Here is a 14,607-nt window from a genome sequence, read left to right as displayed (position 1 = left end):
TCCATAATAAAACAGAAGAGTATTAAAATATCACATTATATAACCAGAAGTCCGTCCTGCCGCTGCCGCTGTCTTGTCACTACCCCCAATAAACCATACAAACTAACTTGATCCGAAACAAAAAACTGCGACACGTATGCTCTGCCTGCAGAGATCCTGTGAAACAACACCAGATTGTGGTGGCACAAAGGAGGATAGCGCGAACATCCACTTCTCCCCAGCTGATAATTAGAGGCCGCTGTAAGAAACAGCCATGCTTCACTACACCTACATACAAATGCATTTGCAGTGTCAGGCATTGCATAGTCTACCAGCTGCCTTGTACAAAATCGTTGTGATGCCCACTAGCAAGAATTTGAGCCAATATTGTATTAGCACAGGTAATAGTCCCATGAATTCATGCCTCCAACATGGCCTACTCAATTAGCACACTTGCTCAAACTGCATACAATTTATTTAGAAGTGAGAATGTGGCATTTTCAACATGTGCAAAACCATACCACTTTATTAATAAAGTGCCCGAGGGTGCCATGCTGAAATCATCCACACTACTGACTGAGTGACTGATAGTCAGTGTTGGGGAGTAACGGAATACATGTGCCGCCGTTACGTATTTAAAATACAAAATATGAGTAACTATATTCCGTTACAGTTACCGTTTAAAAAGGTGGTATTTAGAATACAGTTACTTTGTTGAAATAAATGGATTACACGGCGGTACTTCCCTGTTTCATATTGTGGCGGGTCAGGACTGTTTGGGTTTTGTTTGACAGCTACGTTCTGTTGTTCCAGGTGGCAGCGTTACGGTTGCCATGGTTACAGGGTGACGCTCTCTCTGCGTGTTTCCTGGGTGAGAGAGCGCCTGTTGTTGTTGTTGTGCTAAGCTAATAGGCAGAATGCTACAGGTATAGCTCTAAAGAATGTAGCATCATAGGCAGTGTAGTCAGTGCTGCAGGGAGAATGGACTGACATACACGTTATGTGTCTGTGAGCGAGGGAGGGACAAAAAGGAAAAGTACGAGCTGTCATCGAGCAAAAACAGGAGCTGGAAGCATGTAAATATAATAATAACCACTGCAGCCAAGAAGAGTGCCTGACGAGCCCAGTTGTAAGTAAGCTATTAAGACTCGACTGTACACCGTGTTCGTGTTTTCCTCCAAAAACAATAAGTTCCGCTTGAGCAGCCGTTCAACGCCTCTCTCTGTCTCTCACAAGCAAAGTTGACCAGACAACAAAGTAAAGCTATTTTTCGGCTACGAGCCGACACAGAACCCACCGTATTAGCCAGAGGTCCCTTTACTACGGTTCGGAGCCGCGGACCTTCAGTAACAGTAATAAATCACAGCAATAGTACATTCATGTAGTTGTAAACAGCATGATAATGTATTAAGTAATCCAAAGTATTCAGAATACGTTACTCTCATTGAGTAACGTAACGGAATACGTTACAGAATACATTTTGGGGCATGTATTCTGTATTCTGTAATGGAATACATTTTAAAAGTAACCTTCCCAACACTGCTGATAGTGAAGAAGAAAAATTATTTTGGGTTCTACATAACACATTATTTATAATACAGAAAGAGGAAGTATGAGTTTTCTTTGAAGTGAGTAAAGAATTATTTTGAAAATCATGCTCTAACTAAAAAGGAACTCAACTATTGGTTGATGCAAGACGTGCGTGACTGAAATTTTTGCAGCTTCTTATGAACAAGTATAACCATACAGTGACTCAAAAATACCTTCTAGATAACATTTCAGTGCTCTTAGAACTTACGTCTTTAACGTTTGAACAACAAATTCCAGGGAAATAGCTCTGTATACTAAAATAATTTTAGTCAGGACTGCCAGAAGCTACCAAGCAAGACCATCAGCTCAAAGGAGACTGTAAGTAAAATTATAGAATCATGCAGTGAGTATGATTTTACATTTTAACACATTGTTGCTGTTTTAACATAAAATGCATATAGCTTTGACTTTTATTAATGGATGAAAATATCTTCTTTATACACTGATGCTGTGCTTTAACCAAATCCACTGATGATGTGTTTTTCAGATTTAAACACATTGTTGCTTTGTTTACATATAAAGAAGACAGTCTCAACCTTAGTTAGGCGTGGCTGAGAAAGGGTGAAAAAAATCTTATTTTCACACTTCTATTGATATTGTGGTTTAGCCAAGACCACACATGATGTGTTCTAAGATTATAATTTTTCAATATGGGAAAATAAGACCTTCAGTAACTAATTTTTGAGCATCAATAACATTGGAGAATGTACTGTCGGACAATCCGGTGGAACTGACATGGAGGTTTTATCTTGAAACAGCACTCAGTGAACCTGCTCTGTAACTTTATGCGGTCTGTCACATCATGGCTGAGTCACTGTGAGTCATAAATCATTCACTTTGCAATAATTTTATTATGTCAGAAAGGGAAAAAAACAGTTGCACAAACTGACATGTTGCAACAGTGGTTTCCTTTTCCCACACTCGAGTTCGGTGAGCTCTTCGGAACAACTTATTATTTTACAAATGTTTGTAAAGGCAGCCTATGGGATCAATTCATAGATAATAATAATATTGAATATATTACAGTGATGCTAGCAGTCGTGCATTGTAATCAGACAATATAAATATTCGAGCAGAAATATGTGTTGACAAAATAGACTCAAATATGTTTATTTTATTATTCAGATTAGGAAAGATTTCAAATGAAACTATATGAGTCTTCATCAGTTGAACGCAAATGTTTACATTTTTTTCAAAAATTCAGAAGAATTTAAACACTTGATTTGGTTGAAAATTTGAAAAATAAAATTTGAAAAATTCATTTTTTCCAACCCTTATTTCAATATCATGCTGGTAATAATGGAGGAGAGCTCATCTGAGCTTTTGATAAGAAAATTATATTATCTATATAGCCATGTTTTCTTGGGCGTGCATCATATTTCCACACTGTAAATGCAAATAACTCGCAAAGTGTCTGTGTACTTAAACAATAAATGAAATGGCTAGTTATGTCATATTAGTGGCACCAGTACCCTGACTACTCTGTGTTTACTGTTTCCAGTGTACAGAGGGAGGTTGCACCTGCTCACTACCGCACATCATATTCTCGCTAACAGCAGCTTTCAAAACAACTACACCATGGTAAGTCTTATCTTTACAAATATAATGTGTATTGCGCTCAATGTGTTCAGTTTGAGTTAAGGAGATCTCCTTAAAGTTTTCTTTTCCAGAATGTAAGACTTTGATATAACTGACTGGATAAATTAGTTTGAATAAATAATTTACTTTGTTTTTTCTCTCATTTTGCCCCAATCCTCCCCTTTGTCCTCTTCCTTTCTCCTTCTTTCACTCCTGTCTTCTCTTTATTCCTCTTTTGCTACAGGTGCTTAATTGTACGCAGATAGTTGAGGCACTGGAGACCTATTACCTTCCAACATTTTATGGAATTGAGTTCTCTGTTGGTTTCCTTGGCAACCTGCTGGTTATACTTGGTTATATAGTTTGTTTACAACAGTGGCAGAGCTGCAATATTTACCTCTTCAGTCTTGCGGTTTCAGACCTTATTTTCCTCTCCACATTGCCACGCCTCTGCTACCTTTATTCAAATCACAAAGAAGAGAGCAATCTCTATGTTTGCGTTATCAACCGCTACGTCCTGCATGTAAATCTTTACTCCTCCATACTCTTTATGGTTTGGCTCAGCATGGACCGCTTCCTGCTCATAAAGTATCCAATGAGGAACCATTATCTGCTCAGGCCACGAACAGCTCTGATTGTTACAGGGTTGAGCTGGATAGCTGTCAATGTTGAAGTTGCCCCAATGATAACACTGATGGTGCAGGACCTAAAAGAAAATAATTGGACCAAGTGCCGAGATTTTGGCAGTCTGAAGGGAGATATCAGTGTGCTTGGCTACAGCTTGGGGCTGACAGTGACAGGTTATATTCTCCCTCTGTTTGGACTTTGTGTTTTTTCCTACCAAGTAGCGCATCTACTGCGTGTCCAGGAAAGGGCTCTGCAGCGCAGCGTGGCATCATCATACAAGCGACCTCTAAAGGTGGTTGCATCAGCGGCAGCGCTATTTCTGGTTCTCTACACTCCCTACCATGTGCTTAGAAATGTGTCAATAGCAACTATGCAAGACTGGGCAAGACTGGAGATTTGCACACGGATGCACATAAAGAGTATCTATATCTTGAGCCGACCTATAGCCTTTTTTCACAGCGTAATCAACCCCATCTTCTACTTCCTCATGGGTGACAAGTTCAGAGACCTCCTAGAATCTAAGATTAGAAATATAGTCAGCAAAACAGTGGTGCAAAGAAACCCTTCATGAATAAGGGTATTTACACCTCACATTATTATTAAGTAATAAAAAGATGTAATAGCATATTCTTGAAGAAAAATTATGAATGAAAGTTTATTGTCACATTTGCTGAAACTCTTAACTTTGCATTGCTTTATCATTGTTACGTCTTATTTGGGAATGTTTGCACATTATAGTGCCATATAGCTTCTTAAGCTAATAAAGACTATTAAAAACTGTCTGCTCTTTTATTATTACCTAGACTTCAACGTTTTCTCCACAAATCATTAAAGGGGGTATTTGTTAAATGAATATATATTTAAATGAATTTTGATTAAATAACCAGACCAAAATTACAAAAAGGAAAAAAATATTTGCACGATCTACTAGAAGCAAATGCCATAATCTGAGATGAGCTGGGTGTGGAATGACAAAATGAGTACCAATTACACAGTTTCAGCTCCTGTATTCACTTAATAAACCATAGTATGTAAAAATCTGGCTGACATAGTCTAAATCAACAAGAATGATTCAAATTCGAACAATTTTGGTCTGGTCAAGTTGGACTTTCCCATGTAAATGCTGCATGTTCTCCATGTGCCAAAGAAATGCATGTTAGGTAACTTGATTATCAAACCAAACACAATAAAATCCAACTAGAAAAATTGAATCATAGAGGCGTCTCATGCAAGGATTTTATGCCCATCACGACTAACCACACCATGCTTGACCTATCATTTTATTTAGCCTGGACTACCTTCCTGATATTGAGACAGAGCAAACAGGAAAAAAAGAGATGAAAGTATGCCAGGACAAATATAACGCCTGAAGCTCTATATTACTTATAATATGATTTGGTGATATACTAAAACAGTAAACTCTGGGAATATTACATTTCAGACCACCAACGTCACAGAGGCATCATGGGTATCATTTACAAAGGTTTTATCCTGATTGCTGTATGTTGAGTACAGTTATTTAATTTAAATGCCGGAATGCATTTGAAACATTTACTCTCAAAATCCTAAAATCTATTTTGTATTTGACATTTGAAATTACAGATTAAGCTATTAAGCTTCATGAAAGTTTGATTCTTCCAACATTTAATTACTGGAACATTTTGTCATTGGTGAAGATGGTGTTAGTGCTAGCAAATCAAGTACAATTAACCAGGAGCCAAAGTAAGGATCAAGTAAATTTATTGTCAGATAGCTTAAAAAAATGCACCTAACAAAGAAAACCCAGGACAAATAATAGAAACTGTTATATTGACAATTGAGCAAGTGGAGCTGTTTGAGGAAATAAGCTAGCTTTGTCTGTTAACTTGAAATGTTGCAGTGTTTTTTTTACCAACAATGTTGGTAAGAAAAAAAGAAGCTAAAAATCAATGAAGACATACTGTGCCCAGTTTCATACACATTTCAAAACTTTCAGACCAGAAAGGCATAGTGTTAACCGCAGCTTGTTATTTGGATATCTCCCATATGTACAGAAGTCACAGAGGTGGTGTCACTCAAGAGAGAGGAAACAGTAATGCTCTAATGACAGGTGATCAGTTTAAAGTCACCTCACCGTTGCTAAAAGAAAAAGCAACTCAACTTCTTGTGTATGTTAGAGATAAAAACAAAAGTCAAAGACAAACAAACAACTGTCATAAATACGCAATCAGACGTGCATAGAAAGCCAAATTACCAACTCTTTAATCGCACCTACATACTGTTCACCAAACTGGCAAATGGTCTTGTACTTACAACTCCAGCTAAGTGCCCTAGCCTTTGAACCATTGCTTATTGCGTATGAAGCAAAAACAACTCTACATGCTACATTCCTGATATGACGACTTTATATTTATGACTCTATGTTCCCAAATGAGAGCACTTTCTGGTTTTCCAAATGTAAAGTAGTTTATTTACATAATGTGCTACCATAAAAAATTATCAGCTCATATTATAGGAAGCGAGACTTGTAATAATCGGTAAAGGTTAAGGCTCCAGATATTTTTCCTCTCTTTTTGCCATATTGCTTCTTTACACTGAGCTAAGCTTTATAGCAAAAATGTGTTTATGCCTATGGCGAAGCTTTTCTTTGCAGCATGCTCTTTATATACAGATGCCAATAATCTTCATGGAATGTGGATTATTTTATTTCACTGCCTGCAGCCTTGAAATGAAGATATTTTAAAGCACAATGCAAGTAGATGAGTTTCTGATGAGGATTTGAAGTTGTTTTTTTCCCCTTTTATTAGTTTAAAATGCCATTCATTCTGCAGTTTAAATTAAGGGTATTACCATAAGCAACTCTATGTGTACCATTTAATTTAAGGGATACACAACAAAAGGAGTCATTCTTTTTTGTTTTAAACATAATGCGATTATGCAAGCCAGTGTTTTTGATATTTTCTAACATCACCTCAGGCTTCAGTGACCTGCAGCTTGGATAAATGTTAACTTTGGCTAAACAGACTGTTGTGAAAATTCTTTTCTGCTGTGTCAAAACTTACACTGGATTCTTTAAACCTCTAATGGAATATTTCAGAATTCTCAGTGGTATGCATTACTAATTAAAGCCATAAGATCAGACTAGATATGAGGTGCTGTGGATGGAAAACAATAAGGAGAACCATAACAGGCCAAAGAAAGTCCACAGATATTTTTACCCTCATATTTGCCTGTTGAGCCAAACACAACACTATTATTGTACTTTTGTGATGCCGTCATGTGTTGTGCTGCATTCAAGCCACCCTATTTGGAAAGAAAATGTTCTATCCTCTCAAAATTTTGTTTCCTACTCCTATCCATTGCAACAAAACGTACAAGTTTCTCAATAAATACACACAAAAACAGCAGGACCACTGAAAAGGAGACACCGCCAAAAAAAAAAAGTCTACACCCAATCAAAACATTCTTGCATTGTGAAGAAATACTGGAATAACTACTACTGATCCTCAACCTTTTACAAATTTTCCTTGAGCCATTTAATATAGTTGTCTGTCATGCGACGTGCAATCAGGAAGTCAGTTGGCCACACGGTGAACATCAATGCTCCGTGAAATCCTGTGTCATAATGTTCATGTGTCACCTCAACGCCAGCAGCACGGAGCCGTGTGGCATACATGATCCCGTCATCTCGGAGAACATCATACTCGCACGTCAGAATGTAGGCCTTGGGCAAAGAGCGTAAAGCTGCGTCTGGAACAAGCAGAGGCGACGCCCTCGGATCAGCAAGAGATCGAGATGGTCCATCCATTGCAACTGTTTCCTCAGTAACTGCGGGAGCACTGTAGTTGTACTTCCTGTGATACGTTTCTGGCAGAAAAGCACTCCAGTTGACAAACTTCAGCAGGCTTGAAGACTCTGGGTTGTTGTGGGTGTTGGCCATCATTGCTCTAAAAAAAGCTTTGTCGCTGGTGAAGTACTCACTCCAGAAACGCACCATAAGAGTGCGGGGCAGAATGGGCATGTGCTGATTCTGCTGATATGAAGGCGTGTAAAGGTCCAGAGCCTGAAGCACAGGATAGATGAGTGCTTGGGCCTTTAACTGAATCTGCTGACTCGGCTCCTTTTGTAACTGTTTTGACAGAAAGAGAGAACGAAAGAAGGATTAAAATGTTAGCCCAGAAATGCATGTGTCATTGTTGTTGACTCAGTTCACTTCAGTATTTTCTGTTGGGCTTCAAGTGTAATGACCTGTTAATTTCAGTGTTGTAATACCTACAAATTTAAATAGCGGAAGTAGCAAGCATGTTGGATTAACACAGTTGCCCACAAAAACAGGTCCTTGACCAGCCTTTCAAAGAAATAGCACTTCTGTTATTTATAAGCCTAATAGCCATTTTTGATAATACAGTTTCACACGCAGTGCTTTTTCTATACTTAAGCACCTTCGCATACACTCACTCAGGGTTCAGTATCTTGTCCAGAGATACTTTGAGTGGCATTTCAAATGGTATTGAGCCACCACGCTACAGCCGCCCAAAAGACACTGCTTTGCAGCGGACGCATTAGATGTAACAGTTCTTATTTATCAGTTAACCACTTCAATTATTTTTAAAGGCCAAATCAGGTCGTATGATGGTTGTATTTTAGGTGTTTTTAAGACCCAAGGTTCCTTGGTTGTTTTTTCCTAAAAACAAAACAGTCATGGTATTTGTTCACTGTTCACAGATATGTGAACTGTACAAAAGTTGAAATAAAGAATCTAGGAATTGATTTGCAATTCCTTAACCAAGAGCAGCATGGCAAAATTAAATTCCAAAGAGATTCCTTGAGAACTCCTGGTCTTGCTAAGACACTTTTGTTTTAGTAAATCCTACAAGCTGCTAAAACATCTTTTTTCATCTTTCAGAAACTTCCATGAACCTTATATAGAAATAGAATAGAATAGATCTTTATTTTCACTGTTACAAGAACTATGAAAGACAGTTTGGCATCTCTCTGTTAGCAGCATGTAGATTTTACATTAAAATTCCTTTAGAATAGAGAGAATAAAGAGAATCCACCCAAAAAATATGTATCTACACAGATATGCACAAGATATATGCGCCGTATAAAGCAGCAGTTGCAATTTAAAGAGCAAGTGATCAGCGCAATATAAGGTGCAATGCAATCGGTGGTAGTGCACATTAAGTATGATGGTTGCATTATAATAAATACAGTTTTTAAAACAGTTGAAATTTCCATAAATGTTAACAGCACAGTTAACCTTCAATCAGGGTGGAGGTAGAGCATGTTTGACAGCCTGTGGGTAGAAACCTTTATTGAGTCTATTTGTCTTTGATCTGATCGACCTGTAGTGTTTACCAGAGGGGAGGATGGAAAAGTGTCCAGGGTGCGAGGGGTCCTTGATGATGATACTGGCTTTCACTGAAGTCTGCCAGTATAAATGTGTCTGAGGGGGGTTAGTGAAGTGCCAATTGCTCGCTCTGCCGCCATCACCACCTGCTGCAGTTTCCTTTTATCCTCCACAGTACAGCAGTAGGTCAGAAGGCTCTCGATGGTGAGCGGTAGAAGATCTCAGATTGCTTTGTTCTTCTGAAGTCGATTACCATCTCCTTGGTCTTGGCTGTGTTCAGATGTAGGTTCTTGATATAAGGCTCATTTGTGCTGGAGGTTACTTTCTGTTAAAGGTTTTTTTTTCTTCCCACTGTTGCCAAAGCGCTTGCTCATAGAGGGTTATATGATTGTTGGGTTGTTCTCTGCTTTCTTTGTATTAGTGAACTTACCTTACAATATAAAGCTCCTTGTTGTGATTGAGATATATATATATATATATATATATATATATATATATATATATATATATATATATATATATATATATATATATATATATATATTGAATTGAAAAACTTGAATTGAATATAAAGATACCGATACTTAGATCCAAGACAGGAATAGTCTTCTGTTTCAGGGTAAGAGAATACTATTTATCACACAGTCACTCAATAACCTATTCTTCTGCCACCTCATGAACAGGAAAACAGATTCGATGTTATAAAAAAAAATGTTAAAAAAAAAAAAACAGTACCTGTTGGGTGACTGCAGCTGCCAGGTTCCCCCCAGCACTATCCCCCGACACAGCAATGCGTCCAGGGTGCACATAGTACTGGGCCAGCACCCCCTTCTGGAGGAAATGTTTGACCACACGGTAAACATCCTCATAGGGGATTGGGAAGTGGTGCGCTGGAGCAAGGCGATACCTGAGCACAGTTAACTATTTAAGTCATGTTTACAGACAATATTTCAGCAAACAAAGCACGTTGGGGAAAAAATGTAATCATTTTTTAAGACAAACAGACATCTTTCAAACTGAATAGGCAATAAAGAGACAGTAGAGTATAGAAAGGTTATAAAAATGAAAAGAACTAGTTATTAACTTGAACTATAACTTACATAATGTGCAATGGATATAATATGTCTTTAAAATCCTTTGTTTTATGTAATGAAAAACTCAAGGAAAAGGAAAAAGAATAATAAAAAAGTATAAATATCTGGTTGCATAAGTGTGCACAGCCAGCTATAAATAGCCCACGTCCAGAATCAAACAATCACTTCACAACTACAGCTGCTGCAAACTGCTTCTACGCTGCTGAAATATGGTTGACACAATAAACGGTTTTGTTTTGCTCTGACCTTTGCAGTGCTGGTGTCATCTCTACGAGTATTTTAATCTATTTGCCAAATGTTACGCATGGCTGACCCTGAGACTCACTAATGCTTCAATTACGCATTGAACCACTGGCAAAAAGCAGAAAGGAATTCAGATGAGCCAGATAAGGAAATACCCCACACACCCCAAACCCATACGCTGTCCACTTTACTACACAGTGGGTTGGTTTCATGACTATGAAAATCTACATTTTAAGAGGTAGAAATACCCATATCTAAAAAGATGTTTAAAAGGTGAAAAAAATGATTTAGCAGATAATGTTAGTATTAGCAAACACACACACAGACAAGTAGGCGGGTGTGCCAAAGAATAGCAGTGGAAGTGCTATGATGGGGAAAAGGCTTACAGAGTCCCAAACAAAAAGAAAAATGGAGAGCTTAACAGCATCATCACTTCAATCTAGCCTGTGACTAATGAGGGATGATGGGGACGTGACAAGAGAAAATTGTGTGTGAGCAACAGGGAAGAAGTCGGGGGAAGACGATGAGACCTATTAATACCACAAACAAAAAAGAATTGAAATAATGACATAAAAAAAAACATGCTGCTTCAGCAATACCTCTTTTTTCATAACAATATACATGACTATAAACTACAAAATACTTACTCCACTGAAAGAACCACAGCATCGAGCTCAGTGACGACTTCTCTGGCCAGGAGGTCATATGGACTCATTCCTAAGTAGATAGTAGAAAAGCAGCATGAAAAAGACTTAAGTAATACAATACATCGCATTAAATTTCATAAATTTGATGCTACAGTAAGAGAGATGAACCTGGCATTCAGCTTAGCAATACTTCCTGGAAAGATTCATGTTACTGTAATTGTGAAAGGCCTTTAACAGATTGCACGAGCAGCGTGAGATGTGTCAAACTGCATGTCTCGTTTTTGGATTAGCAAGGGTAACCACCCCCTGAGGTCCCCACCGCTCCTGCAGAAGGCATGCTATTTCCTCAGGAAACTGAAAGCTTTGTGATTTGTGATTCACAGTTTGTTCATTATTTACGATCCTGTCACAGTCCAGCCACTGGGAGTCGATATGAAGCTGTAATGTCATGAACCGCAATCAATCAATCAGAGAATATTACCACTACTCTCTTGAAATAACAATGGTAATATTCTGAGATGAACACACAATGTGTTCATCTTTCAGTTCACCTTTGAAAGCCACAGAGTCATTATTCAGTGTGATAAAGGAGAACAGAGCCCAGCCCAACTACTTACTGGAACTCCCCAGACACCATCCTCCACCGTGCAGGTATATGATCGCTCTCCTGAGGTCTGTGTCACTACCTCGGTGCTTTGGTTGATATAACACCACCTCTACTCCATCAAACTTTTCTTCTGTCACCTTGACATGCTCATCAGAAACAGGTGCAATCTTTTCTAAAAGAGTAATGAAGTACATTACCCCCATGTAGTCCTTCAGGCCCAGTAATTCGCTTATGTCTGCCTGGAAATGGAGAAAGGCAAATGTAAGGTATAGAGGAAAAACACATCACATAATTTGTTAGTGTTTGTGAAACATGAGGCATCTCTACTACCTTTTGTACAAATGATAGTGTTAGGATAAACAGGCTTATACTATGTACACTTATGCCAGACTAACATCCATAATATTCAAAACAGAAAAGGTCAAATATGCCAAACTTGTGACCATGATAAGGAGGAAGCAAGAGAAACAAGGAGTCACAAGAACGCTGTCTGGCAAAATGTCAAGTCCCCTAAAGTTAACCATTGTAAGAAGTCATATCTAAATGAAATAAAAGCATGACTGGTACTCTATTATGTCTGCTTGCTGAAGCAGTAGAAAGCTGGCTTCAGGGTAATCAGCTGATGTGCCCACAATAAACTAATCAGAGTCATCTAGGACGAGTACCATCAGGAGCTCCTGTCAGGCAGTAGTTTTATTAAAAATACAAAACAAAAAAAACCACAAGAGGGTTCCCTTTCTTGGCATTTCAAAGACCAAACTGATGTGTACTAAACATTTTAGTATTAAATCAAAATGCAGGATTTTGTTACAAAATGGTCATTACATCTCCAAAACAGATGATTTTTTTGTAACTCTCATGCTCTCATGCTAAAAGGGAAAAATGAGATACCACCATCTCCAGTTTAATAACAGAACTGTCCTGTGGTGTTCGAGGTAGTAGCCTGCACCTTTTTTTCCTAACTGCATAATAATCAATGTTAAAAACAAGTACAGCACTAAGATTTACTTAATACTTAGGATGTTAATAAGAAAAAATGGTGTTCCAAAATAAATCCACTAACCATTATATTAAAACTACACTGTAGCCCACTGTAGCCTACTGATGATATGGTGCAACACTAATCTATGCAAACCGCATTTGAAGACAATAAAAAAAACACCTCTATTAGCCGTAGCACAATGGGCTACAGTAAACCACCGGCGTCTTATCCGTCATAAACGCAGACGGGTTCCCTTGATATGTTCTATTATTAGAACAGGTGAGCAGGACTATACAAAACATGGATTAGCATCTGACATAATCTGGTGTAACCAGCATGTGCATCTACATCAGCAAAAAAACAAACGTTTAACCTGCCACCTTAGCTGCTCAGAGAACAAAGGCAGTTTACCTACCGTTTCTCAGCTTGTGGCTATATAACACACATACAGTGCATTAAAGTGATCAGAAAGGTGTGTTCATACATCCACAATACTGAAGAGCCTGCACTCTTTGGGGTTGCATTTCAGTAACAGCAGAGCGGATTATCAAGATAGACGGCAAGAATAGTTCTTTTCTTTTTTATTTCTCTTACCAGATGGCTGAGACTTCTAAAGAAAGAGTTGGTCAGCATGAGTTTCCATCTCTCTTCTATCTCCTCAGGAATGGGCTCGTAAACGTAATAAGCGGTGAAGGAGCAGAAAGCGACGAATAGAATTATGCTTCCCAGCCTCATTTTCCAGCGTGGGTCCCTGGCCACAAACTGCGGGGTGCAAAACAAACGGGCTGTTGCGCTTGTTAAGTCACTTCGCTTCGCGACTAAGCTTACTCACGGAATCAATTCTTGGATCCGCGCGAGCTAAATTCTACAGCGAGCGCTCGGTGTCATTTTGTGGTCATCTGTGCGCAAATTCTGAGCTTTTCTCGATGCTCCAGTGGGCTCCTTAGTGCGTGTCTGTCTCGTGGAGCAGCGGAATTAATTGAAGTGTCAGTGATATGGAGACAGGAGCGCGCACGCTGTGTGCTCACGAGGCAGGAACCGTCCCACCTTGGCCTACAACTCAAATTCCTCAGGTGCCTTCTAATCGCTAGATTACACGGGGCGCGCGACTAAACTTTATGCTAAGATGCACCTGATGCACGAATGTCGTGGCTTGGAGCTCAAACATGGCTGGTGCATTCAGATTCCCCTTTTTTTCATTTTCCCTGTCACTCTTTCCATTCCCCGGCTACAAGTTTTCCAGTTGAATTTATATGAGAAGAAAGTCTGTGTTGCTTCCATGTGGACACAGCTAAAGTCTGTTGCAGATTTGGTTGCAAGGCTGTCCAAGCTAATTATATAATTGGTGACGGAGCCAGCTCTGATGTCTGCTTTCTTGGTAGGACTTTCAAAAGCAACATGACTCTGATGCACTCACGTTTTCAAACGCTGCAGGAGGGACGATCGCTGCTTGCTGCAGCAATGGGAAGAAAAATTTGCAGATGCAGGACTTTTTGGTTTAGTTTATCTTATTTTCATGGGCATGTCTTTGTGTAGAAAAAGTGGCAAACTGGTTCAACAGAAGTGGCGCGTCACAAGAGATGTACTCGAGACAGATGGAATTTATTCAAACAAAACCGTTCAAACCAACACTGGAGCAATGCCAGTAGTGAAGGCTACCCTAGCATGTGCACTGTCAAGTTTTCTAAATACAAAAGAAGGCTGATGCCAGCTGGATCATCCTGGATCAAGATGAGAAAAAGAAGATGAGGGCCAGCCTTCATTACATTACTTCATTGCATTTGTTTGGTAAACGGTCCAGTAAGAGACACGGGGAAGCTGAGGTCAGTAAATAATGAGGAGCCCCTTTGCTGTCAAAGTGGCAAACTCTAGCTGTTTATGTTTTTAAATGAAATGATCCATATAATAAATCCATATCCTAAAGCCTT

At 38.8% G+C, this 14,607-nt stretch overlaps 2 protein-coding genes across 3 annotated transcripts; one reads left to right on the top strand and one right to left on the bottom strand.

Annotated features, from left to right (window-relative positions):
* Positions 1–576: 576 nt before the first annotated feature.
* Positions 577–5,403, top strand: LOC146503362 (succinate receptor 1-like). 2 transcript variants are annotated; one of them, XM_085184819.1, is made up of 3 exons: positions 577–1,887; positions 3,071–3,150; positions 3,392–5,403. In XM_085184819.1, exons 2-3 carry the CDS (start codon positions 3,148–3,150, stop codon positions 4,343–4,345), a joined length of 957 nt encoding a protein of 318 aa, XP_085040945.1. In that variant the 5' UTR covers positions 577–1,887; positions 3,071–3,147; the 3' UTR covers positions 4,346–5,403. The 2 variants fall into 2 exon arrangements, with proteins under 2 accessions (XP_085040945.1, XP_085040946.1); XM_085184820.1 differs by lacking the exon at positions 577–1,887 and having other exon boundaries at positions 2,752–3,150.
* A 94-nt stretch (positions 5,404–5,497) lies between these two features.
* On the bottom strand, positions 5,498–14,249 carry aadac (arylacetamide deacetylase). Its single transcript, XM_085184818.1, has 5 exons — positions 13,274–14,249; positions 11,708–11,936; positions 11,091–11,160; positions 9,842–10,013; positions 5,498–7,882 (listed from the first exon to the last, which is right to left on the bottom strand). Exons 1-5 carry the CDS (start codon positions 13,412–13,414, stop codon positions 7,268–7,270), a joined length of 1,227 nt encoding a protein of 408 aa, XP_085040944.1. The 5' UTR covers positions 13,415–14,249; the 3' UTR covers positions 5,498–7,267.
* Positions 14,250–14,607: the final 358 nt, after the last annotated feature.

The sequence above is a fragment of the Neolamprologus multifasciatus genome, chromosome 14 (assembly GCF_963576455.1).
Source record: "Neolamprologus multifasciatus chromosome 14, fNeoMul1.2, whole genome shotgun sequence".
Classification (NCBI taxonomy): Eukaryota; Metazoa; Chordata; class Actinopteri; order Cichliformes; family Cichlidae; genus Neolamprologus; species Neolamprologus multifasciatus.
Note: the sequence above shows the minus strand (reverse complement) of the source record. Positions and strands in the feature narration are given on the sequence as shown.

Bases quoted from the DNA above. Each gene is read 5' to 3' on its own strand.
- aadac (XM_085184818.1), bottom strand. From the start codon at position 13,414: ATGAGGCTGGGAAGCATAATTCTATTCGTCGCTTTCTGCTCCTTCACC. The intron at 11,937-13,273 runs GTAAGAGAAATA...CTCCATTTCCAG, and splicing joins TTAGAAGTCTCAGCCATCTG to GCAGACATAAGCGAATTACT. The intron at 7,883-9,841 runs GTACTGTTTTTT...CTGTCAAAACAG, and splicing joins CAGCTGCAGTCACCCAACAG to TTACAAAAGGAGCCGAGTCA.